The sequence below is a fragment of the Ovis aries genome, chromosome 22 (genome assembly GCF_016772045.2).
Source record: "Ovis aries strain OAR_USU_Benz2616 breed Rambouillet chromosome 22, ARS-UI_Ramb_v3.0, whole genome shotgun sequence".
Lineage (NCBI taxonomy): Eukaryota > Metazoa > Chordata > Mammalia > Artiodactyla > Bovidae > Ovis > Ovis aries.
The window spans coordinates 12631444-12648046 of NC_056075.1; the positions used below are offsets into that span (position 1 = coordinate 12631444).

Here is a 16603-nt window from a genome sequence, read left to right on the forward strand (position 1 = left end):
ATATTTAAATAATGAGGTTAATGAATAAAGTATAAAAGTGAGAAATAGTCATATTGTTGTTGAGTATGGATATTATAAATATCAACTTTTAAAAGTTAAATTCTATGTATCCAGTTTTATTAATGACTAGTGTTTATTGTTGGATACTTCCGAAGTGAACTAACTTGTATAAAGACTTCATACAAGTATTCATGCCTGTGCTAATAAATTCAGTTTCTGATTACAGAAATTCTTTCTTTTGCTGGTAGAAGTGAGTACTTCACTTAAAACTTCAGACTTCACAGGTAAAGAGGGTTAAAGAACAAATTGTTCAGGAACTCCACTGTAAAGGAAATGGTGATCTGCTAATTTATAATCATCATATTCCAATTAACTTCCTTGTCAGTGTTCATGATAAGTATCAGCCTCTGAAATTTTAAGAAGTGAAACACCATTGTAAGTTGTTCAAATCAAGAACAATTCTTGACAAAATTTACCTTTTAAAAACGTAAGCAAATACATGTAATTACATCTCTTCCTTGGACTTTGCAGTGTTCTTAATTTGGTAAATTAAAATGCCAGCATTCACACGATCTAACGTCAAAACCTCCCCTTTTGTAATTCTACAATGTAGGCAGTGAATGGTGCTCAGTCTTAATGACTTACGTGAAAAGTACTTTGCAACTCTTTCCCCCCCCTCACAGATCCTTCTTGATTTACATGCAACACTCGTCCGAAAAGCTTCAGGGGGCCGAGTATCATCAGTACTCAGGCTGTGTAAATTTCTCTGTTTAGCATCTGTAGAAGTGGAAGCATCTCTCCTCTCCTTAGGCTGTGAGGCCAGATCTAGTTCCCATAGACACAGTATCCTGATTTCAAACGTGCTGTCTCTCCTTGCAGCTGTTGTCTTTCAAAGGTCTGTGGAGGTGGGAAGGTGAATGCTCACCATCCTGCCATTCAGGGCTGCTTCTGTGACCAGGGTCCAGGCTACTGAGGCTGGAGGTGACATGCACACACACTCTCCAGCATGGCTTCCCCAGGTCAGGCCAGCTCGCAGCACTGTCCATCAGTATGCAAGCAGAAAGCTTACCCCTCGAAGTCCTATATTTTCTCTTAGGTCAGCACCCTAGAATCCCAGGCAGAATGGGGAAATCCTTTCTCTTTAAATGCCACCATGACTATTCGGTGCTTTGAAGTCAGAGTTGAGGGACTAAGCCCTGCTCTTTGGCAAACAGGAGAGAATGTTTTTGTTTAATATCCTTCTTCTCTTTGTTGGTAAACTTTCTCCATTGTAACTAAGGAGAAATATCTGATTATGCAAATCTTTACAAAGAAGATTAAAAGATTGTTTCTAACTCTCCTGGCTGTTTAATGATGATAATAGTGATGAGGACGACTCCCTTCTGGTAGTGTAGCCACTGTATCCTACGCATTCCTGGAAAATAGAAAGCGGGAAGTTTGATTTAAGATGTTGCACTAAAACCATTTTGGTTTGAGACTGTCATCAAAAGCTTATTGAAACTGTAGAAGTTTTCAACCTTGGGATATAGGGGACTTTTTAATTGCTATTATCTGTTCGTGGAGCCGTGCAGGCTACAGTCCATAGCGTTGCAAAAGAGTTGGACAGAACTTAGTGTCTAAACAACAACAGTAAAATGCATGTTCACAGAGATATTCTTTGGGTAAGGAGCTGGCAAACTGTAGCCCAAGGGCTACATCTGGCTAACTGCCTGTTTCTATTTATTTTCTTTATTGAAAAGTTTTATTGGAAGATAGCTACATCCATTTGTTTACATACTGTCTTTGGCAGCCTTTGCCCTGTATGGGCAGAGTTATGTGGTTGTGACAGAAATCACATGGCCCACAAGGCCTAAAATGTTCCCTCCTGACCCATTACAGATGCAGTTCGCTCTGGGTAATGCTCCCAAATTGTACAACCATTATTAAAGATCTTCAAGGCCCATTAGAGATGATGTATCCCAAGTCTAAAGTGGTTTTATAGATGGGTCATGAAGCAAGCCGTTGATTATGGCTCATGAAGTGAGTTGTCAAGGGTCTTACTGTTTGCTGGTGACTTCTTTTTCCTTTTTTAAAAAAGGAAGATTTTTCTTCCCAGAACTTTTAAAACATTATGATAAAATAAACATAATGCAAATTTTACCATTCAGTCTTTTTTTAAGTGTACAGTTCCATGGCATTAAAAACATTCATATTATTGTACTGCCGTTACTACCGTCCATCTCTGAAACTTTTTCCATCTTGGGATCCCCAACTGAAATTCTGTACCCATTAAATAACCTTTTGTTCCTATTGCTCCCCATCCACCCAGCCCCAAGCCTTAGGCAACCCCTATTGTACTTTGTCTCTTTACATTTGACTACTTCTCTTCTTGAACTATCAAGAGCAACTTATCACAGCCTCTGAGACTGTTAAAGGGTGTATTGCCATGAAGTCCTTTGTGACTAGCTTATCCATAACTTTTTAATTGAAAGAACTATGCTTTACAGAAACTGGAAGATCCTAGCCTTTCTCCTGACTGATTCACTACCGCTTGTCTTAGGGTAACCTGATCAACTTAATATCCGAGAGTATGCCCAGGTCGCTCTGTTGAAGTTTTACATAAAACTCTATACTGCTGTGTACATCCTGTTTCTTAATTTCATCTTGGTGAGTAAATTAAGCCCTGATTTCCATATTTTACACATTTGCCACTTAGAGAGTAATCTTACTTTAAAATTCTTGCAGGAGGAGGAGGGGCACTGGGCAGCAAACTTAGGTGACTAACTGTTGCCTCCGTGTGCATCCTAAAAGAAAATAAATTGTGTGAAGGCATTTGTTTGAAGTATTTGTTTGTCATCAGGCCTTAAATTACATCCCATGGTTCATTGTTTCATCCAGATAGGAAATTCTTAAAGTTAATTCAGTAAGTGTTTGTTAGCTTTACTTACATCATCTCATATATAATCTCATATATATCGTCTCATATATAATGCATAAGTGTGCATTACTTATATCATCTCATTAATCCTCATAAAAACTCCTCAGAGTTGCATACTTCTATGATATCCATTTAAGTGGTGAGGAAATTGAGTCCGAAAACAGTTCTTTTTCCTAAAACATAGAGCTAGTATGAGATTGTGCCAGAATTTCAACACAGGCAGTTTGGTTGCAAAGTCAGAATTCATTTATCTGTTTGTATATTCCTTCATCCTTTCCCTCCATTCAACATGTTCAACAAATACTTAATGAGAGTCTGTTATGTTTTAGACTTTTTTTTTTTTTTGGCCGCCCAGCATGGCATGCAGGATCTTAACTTTGATCAGGGATTGAATCATGCCCCTGGCAGTGGAAGTAAAGAATCTTAACCAACCTGGTCTAAGCACTGAACTGCCAGGGAAGCCCCATATCATGTTCTAGATTTGATTCAAGGGATACAGCAGTAATGATAAAGTCCTGGTTAAGTGGGGTTGCTGCTGCTGCTGCTGCTGCTAAGTCGCTTCAGTCGTGTCCGACTCTGTGCAACCCCACAGATGGCAGCCCACCAGGCTCCTCTGTCCCTGGGATTCTCCAGGCAAGAACACTGGAGTGGGTTGCCATTTCCTTCTCCAGTGCATGAAAGTGAAAAGGGAAAGTGAAGTCGCTCAGTCATGTCTGACTCTTAGCGACCCCATGGACTGCAGCCTACCAGGCCCCTCTGTCCATGGGATTTTCCAGGCAAGAGTGCTGGAGTGGGGTGCCATTGCCTGCTCCTAAGTGGGGTTATGCTCTGTTAACTGTTTTCTCTGCAGCCATCTTTTCTTCTCATTCATCGTCTGATCAAAGATGCTTTGATACTGGTGCCTTTTTCAGCTTCTTTATTTAGGAGGTATCAAGGGAAGGTTTGATAACTGGCAGGAGTTTTTCCGGTCATCTGGGAGAACTCCTTTCAACAGACAAACTAAGGAACCATTGAAGACAAGTAGTGTCTCTCTCTTGCTGAACTATCAAGAACAACTTATCATAGCCTCTGAGACTGTTCTAGGGTTTATCACCCTGAAGGTCATGAGTTAAGGATGTCTGTCTAATACTATAGCTAATCCACTCCTCGATTGTCCCACTTTAATTTAGGCCAGTTTTCTTTTAACATTTCCACAAACTTGTCCAAAAATTAATCAGTATCTTAGCCATTAAGTCTTTGAGTAGTTGAATACAGTATGAAGACTAATTTGCCTTTTGTTTTCAAAGGGGGTTTTTTTGTATTTCGTCCAAGATGGAATTGTGAAGCTCAGGCAAGAGGGTTGTCTTTGGTTTTTTGACATCCTCCTCTTTCAGATTCACTTTCCTACTCCTGCTGCCTCGCCGGCCTCCCAGCCAGCAGAGTGTCACAGTGTTATAGTGCAGGTCAGTTGCTCAGTCGTGTCCGACTCTTTGCGACCTCATGGACTGCAGCACACCAGGCTTCCCTGTCCATCACCATCTCACAGAGCTTGCTCAAACCATGTCCACTGAGTCGGTGATGCCATCCAACCATCTCATCCTTTGTCGCCCCCTTCTACCTTCAATCTTTCCCAGCATCAGGGTCTTTTTCAGTGAATCAGTTCACATCAGGTGGCCAAAGGATTCGAGCTTCAGCTTCAGCATCAGTCCTTCCAATGAATATTCAGGGTTGATTTCCGTTTGGATTGAATGGTTTGATCTCCTTGCAGTGCGAGAGACTCTCAAGAGTCTTCAACACCACAGTTACCCTGCTAAAGTGTTAGCTCTTAACCAAAGATTCATGTCCTTCCTGTGTGTTCTCCCTGCCTGCAGACTGAGAGTCCTACTAATCCTCGTTAGCTGAGAACCGATAGCTGGAGATGGTTCATAACGGCCTAATTATGACCCTGGCCTGGAATATTTGCTCTTTAATGGAAAACATTTTTTGCTACGCCTTCATTCCAGAGGAGTGAATAAAGATTTAACATACCCATTCTACAATGTTGAACTAACCCAAATTGCTAACCATTTTTGTCGAACTAGTTTTCTTTGTACTACTTTGAATTGCTCAGTGAAATATTCAAGTTTCCCCATCTTGTTTTGAAATATTGAGTGTGTTGAGTATTGAGTTCAGAGGAGGGAGTGCTTTCTGACCACCGCATGCCTGAGTTTATTCCGTGTGCTGGTTCCATTGCCCCGCCAGGAGTGTCTCATTCATTCTACCAACATTCTTGGGTACACTTACTGTCAGGACTTTGTTGAGTGGGACAGAATTACTAGGTACTCTTCATCTGCTGGTGGTCCACACAGTTCCTACTTAATCTTTACGTTTTTGTAGTCCTTTACAGGTTACAATTTATTAAAAATGTTCTCACTTATTTCATCTTATATATGCTCATTATAACAATGCACAAGTATAAAAAAAATCTTCCCTATGCGCCAGTGGTTAAGATACTATTAGTCCCAATTTTCGTAAGAAGCAAATAAAGCCAAGGGAAGTTACGAGATTTGCCCTTACCGAAAAGCTAGGCTCTCTGGGTGCAGTCTCCTTTTCTAAACCACAGCTACCTATAAAGTTAGGAGTTTTTCGATTCATGTGCCTACTTTTCTCTGGTATGCATGTTCTGTCACTAAGTTTAAACATTGCATTTGCCCCAGTTGAGTTTCGTATGCTTTTTTTTTCTTGATAGAATATTTTTCCCCTAACTTTTCCATAATCACTCCTAACTTAGAATCATCTACATTCAAATTTGATGACATACTCTATGCTTCTGTATTTAGGTCCTTTGTCCATTTATGATCTTTGGGGATTTAATCTGACCTTTCAAAGTAACAGTTGTGATTCTATACTGATGTTTTAAAATATGGTAGCCCTGATGATTGGAGTAAATCTAGTTTTCACATACAGTCTGTACCTATTATAGTTCCAACCTCTGTTCTTCCAGTTGAAGTAGAACTTGCTCCAGCCAACTGTTGACGTCACAGTAAAGAAAATACAGCCAGTTTTATCTGCCTCTCAAGGGGAAAAATGTGGTTGGTTTGTCTCTTTAGCATAGTGTATCTAAAGCACTTTAAAATATTTATTTAGCTAGTTGCACAGTCTTTAGCAGACTGATCTTATCTCTATTCCTAATGCTATTTATCTGTACTCACTTTTAGTATTTTGACTTTATTCTCTTTTTGTCTCTGGCTTTCTCATTTATTGTTAATATCCATAGTTTTGGGTATTTTGCTTTACTATCACTGTCTTTGTAACTGGCAAAATCTTAAGCATTTAGGGCTAGTTTTTGACCACCCATGGTATTTCCTCTTTCAACTGGAGATTTTGTCATTTGATTCTTTCATTTAACACTTTATTAGTAAATCAGGTGTATTACTCTATAATTGTTTCTTGTGCGTATGTCTCTCTCTACTCCTTGGTGTGACTTTAATTAGTAGTTCTGGAGGGCGGTGATAAACATATCCTTTATAAGGATCCCTTCAAGAAGAAATCTCCCTCCCCACAAATATACAGAATGTCTTTGTGTGCACTTACCCAGTTTTTCAGTCAATATTTATTTGAATGATTACTGTTTGTCATCCCCTGTGCTAGGGATGCACAGTCAAGTGACAGATCCACAGGGCCTGCGCACTAGCAGGAGGCTCAGACAAGTCAGCCAGGTAGTACAGTTCAGTGTAGCGTGGGGCTTGAGAGAATAAGCACGAGCTGTGTGTTCTCCCTCTCTCATATATATATATATATATGTGAAGCATATATATATATATGAAGCATATATATATATATGAAGTATATATATATATATATGCTTCTCTTGTGGCTCAACTGGTAAAGAGTTGGGCAGATTTAGCAAGGATCAGGAGGGGACTGAGATGGGATTGGGACAGGATTCTTATTTGAAAGAATAAAGCTCATCCCTAGCTAGAGTGTCGGAGAAGGCAATGGCACCCCACTCCAGTACTCCTGCCTGGAAAATCCCATGGACAGAGGCGCCTGGTGGGCTGCAGTCCATGGGGTCGCGAAGAGTCAGACACGACTGAGCGACTTCTCTTTCACTTTTCACTTTCATGCATTGGAGAAGGAAATGGCCACCCACTCCAGTGTTCTTGCCTGGAGAATCCCAGGGACGGGGGAGCCTGGTGGGCTGCCGTCTGTGGGGTCGCACAGAGTCAGACACGACTGAAGCGACTTAGCAGCAGTAGCAGCAGCTAGCTAGAGGGTAAAAAGGTTCATTATGGCTGCAGCATGGAGTTCAGTGTAGAGGCTGCAGAAGTTACAAGGTTATGGGATGGGCTTATTAGGTGTTTGGGCTTTATCTTAGGGACAAGGGATTTTTTTAAGTCAGGAAGCAGCATGATCAAATTTTTAGTTGGAAAGGGTCCTCTGCTGTGCTCCGGAGAATGGTTTGGCAGAGAAGAGCTGTAGGAAGACCGCTTAAGAGTTCACTGAAGTAATGATGGGTGGACATGATGGTGATCTGGACCAGGGTAGGTTAAGTGGAAGGATTCAGGAGACATCTAGCAGAGAGAGTCCTTGAGAGTTATTGATTACAAGGGAGGGGTACATTAAGGGAAAAAGATGGTGAAGGGTGGTGAGAAGTCCTTCATTTCTTTGTTCGTTCCCATTCCTCCATCATTGATTTTAGGCAGTCATAGATTTTGAGCTGTAATCTCCATGGCCATAAAATAAATACATTGAGGCCCAATAGGACACTTTAAATTTTAATGTTTTCTGAAATCTCTGTGGGATGACTGTTAGATTACAGAGGGTAGTTTTATGTCAGAGATATTCTATGTTCAAAGCTTAAATAGCATACTTAGGTATATAAAATAATTTGTAATAATGGAAAAGTCATCTTGTTTAATATTTCAGGGAAACAAAGATCTAACTTTATTTTTAAAATGTTATGCTGTTAAACATCTGTTCACTGATGATATATTTATTAGACAAGAAAGGAATGTGAACTTTTCAGTACAGAATTGCCCATCCATAGCCCAGCCTGAACTGAAATAAAAATCTATACCTAAAAGTATAAAGTAATGGAAACATTTCTTAGGTATACAGATAGCCCCAAGTAGTTCCAAGGGTTGTCAGGAGCCAAGTTGTTATTTGTGGTTTTCCGGAAGAATCTGGATCAGCGATCAAGTGAAACAAGTTATTGCTGTGTGATTTTTCTCCTTTGATGGGAAATCACCAGTGACCAGTTCACTCCTAAGTACACTGTATTCATTATTTCCCTTCCTCCTTTCATTTATAAAGTTTCTTTCTTTTTTTAAAAGTTAATTTTTTTTTTAACCTGCTGCTGCTGCTGCTGCTGCTGCTAAGTTGCTTCAGTTGTGTTCGACTCTGTGTTACCCCATAGACGGCGGCCCACCAGGCTCCCCCATCCCTGGGATTCTCTGGACAAGAACACTGGAGTGGGTTGCCATTTCCTTCTCCAGTGCATGAAAATGAAAAGTGAAAGTGAAGTCGCTCAGTCGTGTCCGACTCTTATCGACCCCATGGTCTGTAGCCCACCAGGCTCCTCTGTCCATGGGATTTCCCAGGCAGGAGTACTGGAATGGGTTTTTTAACCTAACCCCTCTTAAATTCTTGGGTTTAAGAAGTTCTCTTAGGATGTGTAAATAATATGTGCCTTCGTTTTGATTGTGACCAAAATCAGCTATGTGATGATGAATTTGCCACTTCTCAGGATCTCGGCTTCTGCACCTGTAAAGTGAGAAAGCTCAAGCAGATCAGTGATAAGGGGACCTCAGCTATCTGCCTTTTCTCTTTCTTGGTTCTGTATATTTAGTTGTCCCCAGGCCTTTGTCTACTTGAACGTCCCTCTAATTTTTGATGTTTGTTATCAGAGCTATCCTGAGGCTTCTATGTATAGAAGACTGTATTGTTGCGGTCCCCACAGTCAGAACCAAAGGACCAAGAGATGAGTTACTAGAAGGCAGTCCGACGGGAGGAGAAGCAACACAGCAGCTAGAAGTCTATGTTTAAATGCTTAGAACTTACACATGAATCAGGACACTGGCCACTTCTTAACATTCCCTCTCGCCATTTTTTGTTATTTTTTTTTTTTACCCAACAAATGTTTGAGTTTTTGTTTTTGCTTTTTGTGTGTGTGTGCATTTCTTTTTTCCTTTGAATGAGCAAGGTGAGGTGGTAGCTGAAGAGAGGAAAGGAGAAACTACTGAACACTTCACTAGAAACCATACTGCCTCAAGACACAAAGCGCAGATTTCCTTGCAAGGCTGGCATTCTCTTCCTGCTTCCGAGACCACCATTTGCAGCTTCATTATGAAAACCCCACCTCCACGTCTGTCTTCAGGTACTGCTCTACAGCACATTTGTGACCCCTGTCTCCATTGTTAGCATAAATCCTACTATCCAGCCACACATTCATTTCCTCAGCGAATGCCAGTTAACCCCACTTAGTGTTGATAGCATCACCGACTCAATGGATATGAATTTGACAAACTCTGGGAGAGAGTGGAGGACATGAGAACCTGGTGTGCTGCCCATGGGGTTGCAAAGAGCTGGACATGACTTACTGTGAACAACAACACACTTGATCACCAATCACACTTACATTCCCGGGACTTCATTAAGTGCTAGTCTTTAAAAATACATTTAAAATAAATTCAGATGCAAATTAGGAAGATAGCAAGTCATAGTGTATATGTTGTAGTATTCAATGTATACAATAGTATCTTCTATTTTAAAAATACACTAGAAATAGGGTGACTTTTCACATATCCATATGTTTAATGAGTTTTCAGGATGAACTATCTGCAGAGTAGTCCAGCAGCTGTAAAGTCATCTTACAGGACGTATATTCGTTGCTCATTGTGATTGCCAGGACTTACTGAAGTTGATCCCAGCTTGGAAATTGGCGTGTATACTTTTCTAAAGTGGTTCTTCTGAGGAATATGAAAATGTGGTCACTGGAAACTGTTTCAGAAAATCTGTTGCTCTTGCTATGATATTAAAATGGTAATTTTTAAAGGTTGCATTCATGCTACTTTAGTTTAACTATAAATTGGCTATTTTGTGAAAGCTGTCTTGTCACTCGGTGCATTTTTGACTTGAAATGTATCTTTGAACGTCTGTCTGCCGCCAGATGAACAGCCATTGGGTTCGTTGGTTTGCCGCTAGAGCCATCTCCACTCTGGTAGGTAGTAAGTAAGGTGACTACTACTACTACTACTTACTACTACTACTAAGGTGAAAGAAATACTCTGCATTAGTTCTCCGCTCCCAGTACTGTCAACTCCTTAGCCATCAGTGCTTTCACTTCTCAGAAGCAAAGATGATGTATGTTATGGCAGTACATTTTCCTCTTTCTAACACGCAAGATTGGAAGTTGCCTTTGACAGATACCCTTTGGGATGTTCTTTTGAACTTTTGTTTTACTGGTGGAGACAACACTGATTTGCCTGCTATTTTAGGATTACTGGATTCCAGTCTTCTAAGCAAGGAAGAACCAAGTCTAATTTATGTTTAGCAAAGTACTGGTTTTAGTAGAAATTTATGTTTGTGGAATGCAAAATATTAGGGCTGAATGATTTTGAGAAATCCTTTAGAGTATGCTTTTGAATAAATTTTTTTTGCAATGAATGGCCTCTTGTAGTTCTCAGGTCCACTAGAAAGAGAACTGGATCTTTTTGTTTGGAACCTTGCAAACAAAACTCTACCTTTCCAGTTATATCCCCACCCCTAGGGTTCTCCCGCTTGCTTACAGTTGTCGGTGGTCCTGATATACACCCACTCCACCCCAAGTACCAAGTTCCTTGCGTGCTAAGTCGCTTCAGCAAGGTCCCACTCTTGGCGACCCCATGGACTGCAGCCCACCAGGCTCCTCTAAATGCTGAAATGGGTCGCTCTGCCCTCCTCCAGGGGATCGTCCCTGACCCAGGGATCAAATCCACGTCTCCCCTGTCTCCTGCATTGGCAGGCGGGTTCTTTACCACTAGCGCCACCTGAGAAGTCCACCAGGTTCCTTAGTGGTTCTTAAATAAGGTGCAAATCAATAGGTCTTGGTCCCCATCGTGGCCTGCGTGGGGCTGGTTTGGGAAAGACGCAGCTGAGTAGACAATTTCTCACAGGGTGACTCATTCTCAGCACTGACCATTGCTTGTAAACCCGCCAGGGAAAATATGCCAGACATTGTTATGATGAAAACAACTGGGAGGGGCTGTTGGTGAGGCGGAAGAACAGACGGAATTTGCTCAAAGCTACCGGGAGCCTGGGCGGGCGGGGCGGCCGTGGCACCTGCGAGGAGCGCGGGCCTGCGGGCGTGGCCTGCGGGGGCGTGGCGGGGGCGGGGCCGGCCGGCGGCGCCGGCGGTTGGAAGGGGGTGGAGTTGCCCTTGGAGGCGGCACCGGCCCTGGGCCTGGAGGCCCGCCGCGCCCTATCGGGCCCGAGCCGAGTGGCCCCGCGGAGCGGGCGCGCTCCCGCCTGCAGGGGGAGGGCGGACGGGGCGCGGGGACCGGCCAGGCCGCGGCGGGCGCTGTTTCTCTTTCACTTTCCTTCCCTCTGAGGCCGGCGCGCTGGAGGCAAGGAGCGGCGGCGGCGGCCGCGGGGTAGGTACCCGGGGGGCTGGAGAGCGGTAGAGGGGCCGGAACTCCGGCCGCCCCCGCGCTGCACGCCCAAGTTTGCGCAGAGAGCTGGAGCGGCACCCCCAGGCACCTGCCGCGGCCGACCCCGCGGGAGCCAGGGGAGCCCCTCGGGGGCGGAGGTGGGGGTGGCCAGCCGGAGTCCGGGAGCTTCGAGGTCGCGCGCTGCGCTCGGGGGGCGGAGAGGGCGGCGAGCGCCAGACCCGGACAGAGGCGGCGCGTCCTCCTCGGCGCAGCTCCGGCCCGGCCCGAGCAGCGCGTCGGCCGAGCCCGGGCCCGCGCACCTGCCGGGCGGGCGGGGCGACTCGTGCTCGGACCGCCCAGGGCAGTGGCTACCGGGTTCTGCCCAGGACGCGGAAAAGTTCCCTCCTGCCCCTGCCGAGTCCCTGCCCGCGCTGGCTTCCTTTAACCGCCGTGGTGACAGGGCTCTGTGGCTTACAATCCTAAAAGCCTCGCTCGGTCGGGACTGTGCATGTCCTCTTTCAGAGGACTTTCTCAGACTTTGGAGCTTCGTGGCAAACCTGTGAGAAAGGCAGGGCCGTTAATCCCGGTGTGTAGAGGAGGAAGCCGAGACCCAGGCACGGCCTTACTGAAGATCGTACAGGGCTAAGGACCAGAACCCAGACCCCTTGCGCAGATACGATGATTACTTGCAGAACCTATTCTGTGCACATACTCAGTGGTACAGTGTCTGCCGATGGAAGGATGGAGTGATGCCTTTTACCTCTTCGGTTGCTTTATACTTAACCTATGTGTTAACAGCTGAAGTAGAAGGTTTTTGTTTACAGAATTAACTTAGGAAGTCCCCACCTTTTTCTCATATTATGTTTCATGTTCTCTGAGGACACGTTTGTTGTAAGAAACATTTAAAACTTTTTAAAGCAACCATGTGGACGAGCCATGCTAGACATTTCTGGGGGGGAAAAAGTTTTTAAAAATGTTAATGACGTTCAGTTTTTATAGTGTGCTAGCTGTGTGTATGTTGTCTCATTTCATCGTCCCTACTGTAGGAGGCTGGCATTCTTTCTTTACTTATGTATTTGACTGCGCCAGGTCTTAGTTGCGTCATGCATGACCGTCAGTTGCAGGATGTGAACTCTTACTTGTGGCTTATGGGATTTTATTCTGGGACCGAGGATGGAAACCTGGGCCCCCCTGCATTGGGAGTGCAGAGTCTTGGCCACTGGACAATTAGGGAAGTCCCATAGGAGGCTGGCGTTCTTGTTTTCATTTTACAGTTTAAAAAACCCTAAGGCTTAGGTAAGTAACATTGCCCAGGTTGTACATTTACTAAATATGACTGGTATGTATTTAAGGTTTTGCAGTCTAATAGAGGAGATTAAGAATGAAGATAATTGTAAATCACAGAAGAGTCAGACATGACTTAGTAACTAAACAGCAACAGAGGAGCAAAAGGACTCATTGGGTAGAGGGCGTGGAACCTGCAGAATGGACTGTGAAGAGAGTCATCCTTTCAGTTTGCCTGACTGTTGAACAGTGTGTTAAAATCAGCCTGTGGAGGGTCTTTTATGACAAGCTGAGAAATTTAAACATTTCTCTGTTGCAGAGCAAAGAGAAGACCCTGACATTCTTTGATAAGGGGCTCCAAACGTAATAGAATAAAACTTGGTAGAATCTAAGTTGGACTGCGGGTGGAGAGATAATATTTGAGTAGCATTGCTGCGGGTGGAATGGAAAAGGGCATCCATTTGATTTGATTACGGCTTGATGTGGAGTACAGAATGGAAATAGGGAGCATTTTGATAGGGAGGATAATGACTTGAATTTTGAATCTTCAGCTTGTGTTGGCAGGAACTCCTAATAGAGCAGTCAAGCAGACAGTTAAAATGCATTACTGGAGAGGTAAAGATATCAAAACCCGAGTTAATAGTCTCAGGTGTCATTTGTTTAGAAGTGATAGTTGAGGCCTCAGTATCAGATGAATTCGTCATTATTCTGAATTAATCATAGCAGGTTTACAAATTAATATCACACAGAGGGAAATGTTCTGTTCACCTCTTCACCCAATTTGGAACATGTAATGCTTGCTGCTAATATACTGGTATTAATCCAGTACGAAGAATTTGACACCTGTTTCTCTCATCTTTTTAAAATTATTGTGGAAGAAGATATGGGAAAGCAGAACCACCAAAAGGAGTGATGACCAGCGATCTCATGAGAAGTCTGGATGTTAGTTCTCATGCCTCGGGACACCCAGTTGGGAACGCCACACCAGCTCCTGGGATCCGACTTCCATCCACTTAATACCCTTTTTTGCCTAAACTACTAGAGCCAGTCCTAGCTAACCACGAATGGCTACCCAAAGGAAACATTTGGTGAAAGATTTCAATCCTTACATCACCTGCTATATCTGTAAAGGGTATCTCATCAAGCCAACTACAGTGACGGAATGCCTTCATACCTGTAAGTATTTTTTTTTTGTTATCTACCTATTGGAAATTTTCGGTTACATTTGTTCTTTTAAAACCACCACATTTTGGGGTTTTTTGTTTTCTCTAGAATTTTTCTTTTAAAACAGTGAATAGTCTAAGAATTAACTTTGAATTCATTTTCATAACTTCTCATTGGGATACTAGTGGTATAAATTTTTTCTTGTTTGTTTTAAAAATTGTAATAGTTGACTTTTTCTGATTTTAAAATGTCCTGAAAATCATAAGAAATTACTGGTTATAGTTTTTCTTTTTAATGAACTATTTTAGGTTTTTTTTTTTTAAATTTTACTGAATTTATATGTTCTGAGTTTTTTTTAGGATATGCATACTCTAATTCATTGTGCATTTCTTTTAATCACTTTATTGAGGTATGGTTGACATAAAAAAGTTGTGAAGTGAAAGTCACTCAGTCATGTCCAACTTTGCAGTCACATGAACTGTACAGTCCATGGAATTCCCTAGGCCAGAATGCTGGAGTGGGTAGCCTTTCCCTTCTCCAGGGCATCTTCTCAACCCAGGGATCGAACCCAGGTCTCCTGTATTGCAGTTGGATTCTTTACCAGCTGAGCCACAAGGGAAGCCCAAGAATACTGGAAGGGGTAGCCTATCCCTTCTCCAGCAGATTTTCCTGACCCAGTAATTGGACCAGGGTCTCCTGCATTGCAGGTGGGTTCTTTACCAACTGAGCTATCACGGAAGCCCAGGAAGACCACCAGGGAAATCTAAAAATAAAAAAGCTGCACATATTTAATGTCTATAACTTTGATGGGGTTAGACAAGTATGCACCCATGAAACCATTACTGCATCACTGCCACACACCTTATCCATTATCTCCAGAAGTTTTCTCTCACCTTCTTGTTTATTATTACTATTATTGTGATAAGAACACAACATAAAATCTGTGCTCCTAGCACATTTTAAAGTGTGCAACATAGTATTGTTAACTGCAGGCATGATCCTGTCCAGTAGATCTCTAGGACTTACTCATCTTACATGATTTAAACTTCATACCCTTTGACTAATAATCAACCGCCTCAATACTACCTGGGAACTTGTTAGAAATACAGATTATCAGGCCTCACCCCAGAATCACCAAAACAGAGTTATCTGTGTTTAACACACTTCCAGGTAATTTTGAACCATGCACAAGTTTGAGACCCACTGTTCTAATATGATCATATCTTTGGAACCCCTACCAAATTTTTCACCAGTCCTGTCAGTAGAAGAAGAGGCATTTTAATAGCCACATAGGTCTGGGTTTCACCTGCTTTTTGTGTTTTTGCCAATACAAGTTTGTTTCCCTATTGCAACGAAAGTAATTCCAGTAAGTTCTGGTTCTATTAATTCCAGTAAGTTCTTTGGTGCCTGTTACATACACTGAAGTAGATACTGTAGGTGCATGATTTCATTGTTCACCTTACAGTAACCTTGAAGCAGTTTGCAGGGGACATGGGGAGAGCGGGGGTATAGAAATTATCTTCATTTGTGGGTGTGGAAGCTTAAGAGCTAAGTCACCTGCCCAGTCTCACAGCTAGTAAGTAGTAGACCTGTATTCAGCTCCAAGGGCCATCCTCCTACTGAGATAACCTGGGACATTTCTTTAATCCCCATCTTCAGCTGTTCTTTCCTCTGCTTAAATTTTGTACTATTGTGCCAGTAGTTTTCAACAGAGTTACAGAATAGAATCACCTGTTAATTGTTAAAATGGCAAATTTTATGTTATAAATATTTTACCACAGTTAAAAAACCATAAAATCACCTAGGAAGCTGTTTTAACATAGACTTTTTCAGAATGCCACCTGAAGAGATTTAGTGGGGGCTGTGATAAGGTCTCCGTTCACGTCAGTTCATTTGCTTAGTCCAACTCTTTGCAACCCCATGGACTGCAGCACACCAGGTTTCCCTGTCCATCACCAACTCCCAGAGCCTGCTCAAATTCATGTCCATCGAGTCAGTGATGCCATCCAACCATCTCATCTTCTGTCATTCCCTTCTCCTGCCTTCGATCTTTCCCGGCATCAGGGTCTTTTCCAGTGAGTTAGTTCTTTGCATCAGGTGGCCAAAGTATTGGAGCTTCAGCTTCAGCATCAGTCCTTCCAGTGAATATTCAGAACTGATTTCCTTTAGGATTGACTAGTTTGACCTCCTTGCAGTCCACGGGACTCTCAAGAGCCTTCTTCAACATCACAGTTCAAAAGCATCAATTCTTCGGCACTCAGCTTTGTTTATGGTCCAACTCTCACATCCATACATGACGACTGGAAAACATAGCCTTGACTAGATGAACCTTTGTTGGCAAAGAAATGTCTCTGCCTTTTAATATGTTGTCTAGGTTGGTCATAGCTTTTCTTCCAAGGAGCAAGCATCTTTTAATTTCATGGCTGCAGTCACCATCTGCAGTGATTTGAAGCCCAAGAAAATAAAGTCTGTCCCTGTTTCCACTGTTTCCCCATCTATTTGCCATGAAGTGATGGGACCAGATGCCATGATCTTAGATTTCTGAATGTTGAGTTTTAAGCTAGCTTTTCCCACTCTACTCTTTCACTAGGGTCTGGGCATGTATATACTTTCGGTTGGTATTACTGGCCCATGCTATTCAATTACCAGT

At 42.7% G+C, this 16603-nt stretch overlaps 1 protein-coding gene across 17 annotated transcripts in view; it reads left to right on the forward strand.

Annotated features, from left to right (window-relative positions):
- PCGF5 (polycomb group ring finger 5) overlaps positions 1-16603 on the forward strand; it is a 115468-nt gene that overhangs the window by 46028 nt on the left and 52837 nt on the right. For 5 of the 17 annotated variants that reach the window (XM_060404996.1, XM_060405001.1, XM_027960240.2 and 2 more), the window contains exon 2: positions 13671-13965. In XM_060404996.1, coding sequence (XP_060260979.1) covers positions 13854-13965 — 112 coding nt within the window. In that variant the 5' untranslated portion in view covers positions 13671-13853. Of the gene's footprint in view, positions 9255-11347; positions 11509-13667; positions 13966-16603 lie in introns of those variants that run through there. The other 12 variants (XM_012102540.5, XM_060405000.1, XM_060404992.1 and 9 more) reach the window with 4 other exon arrangements.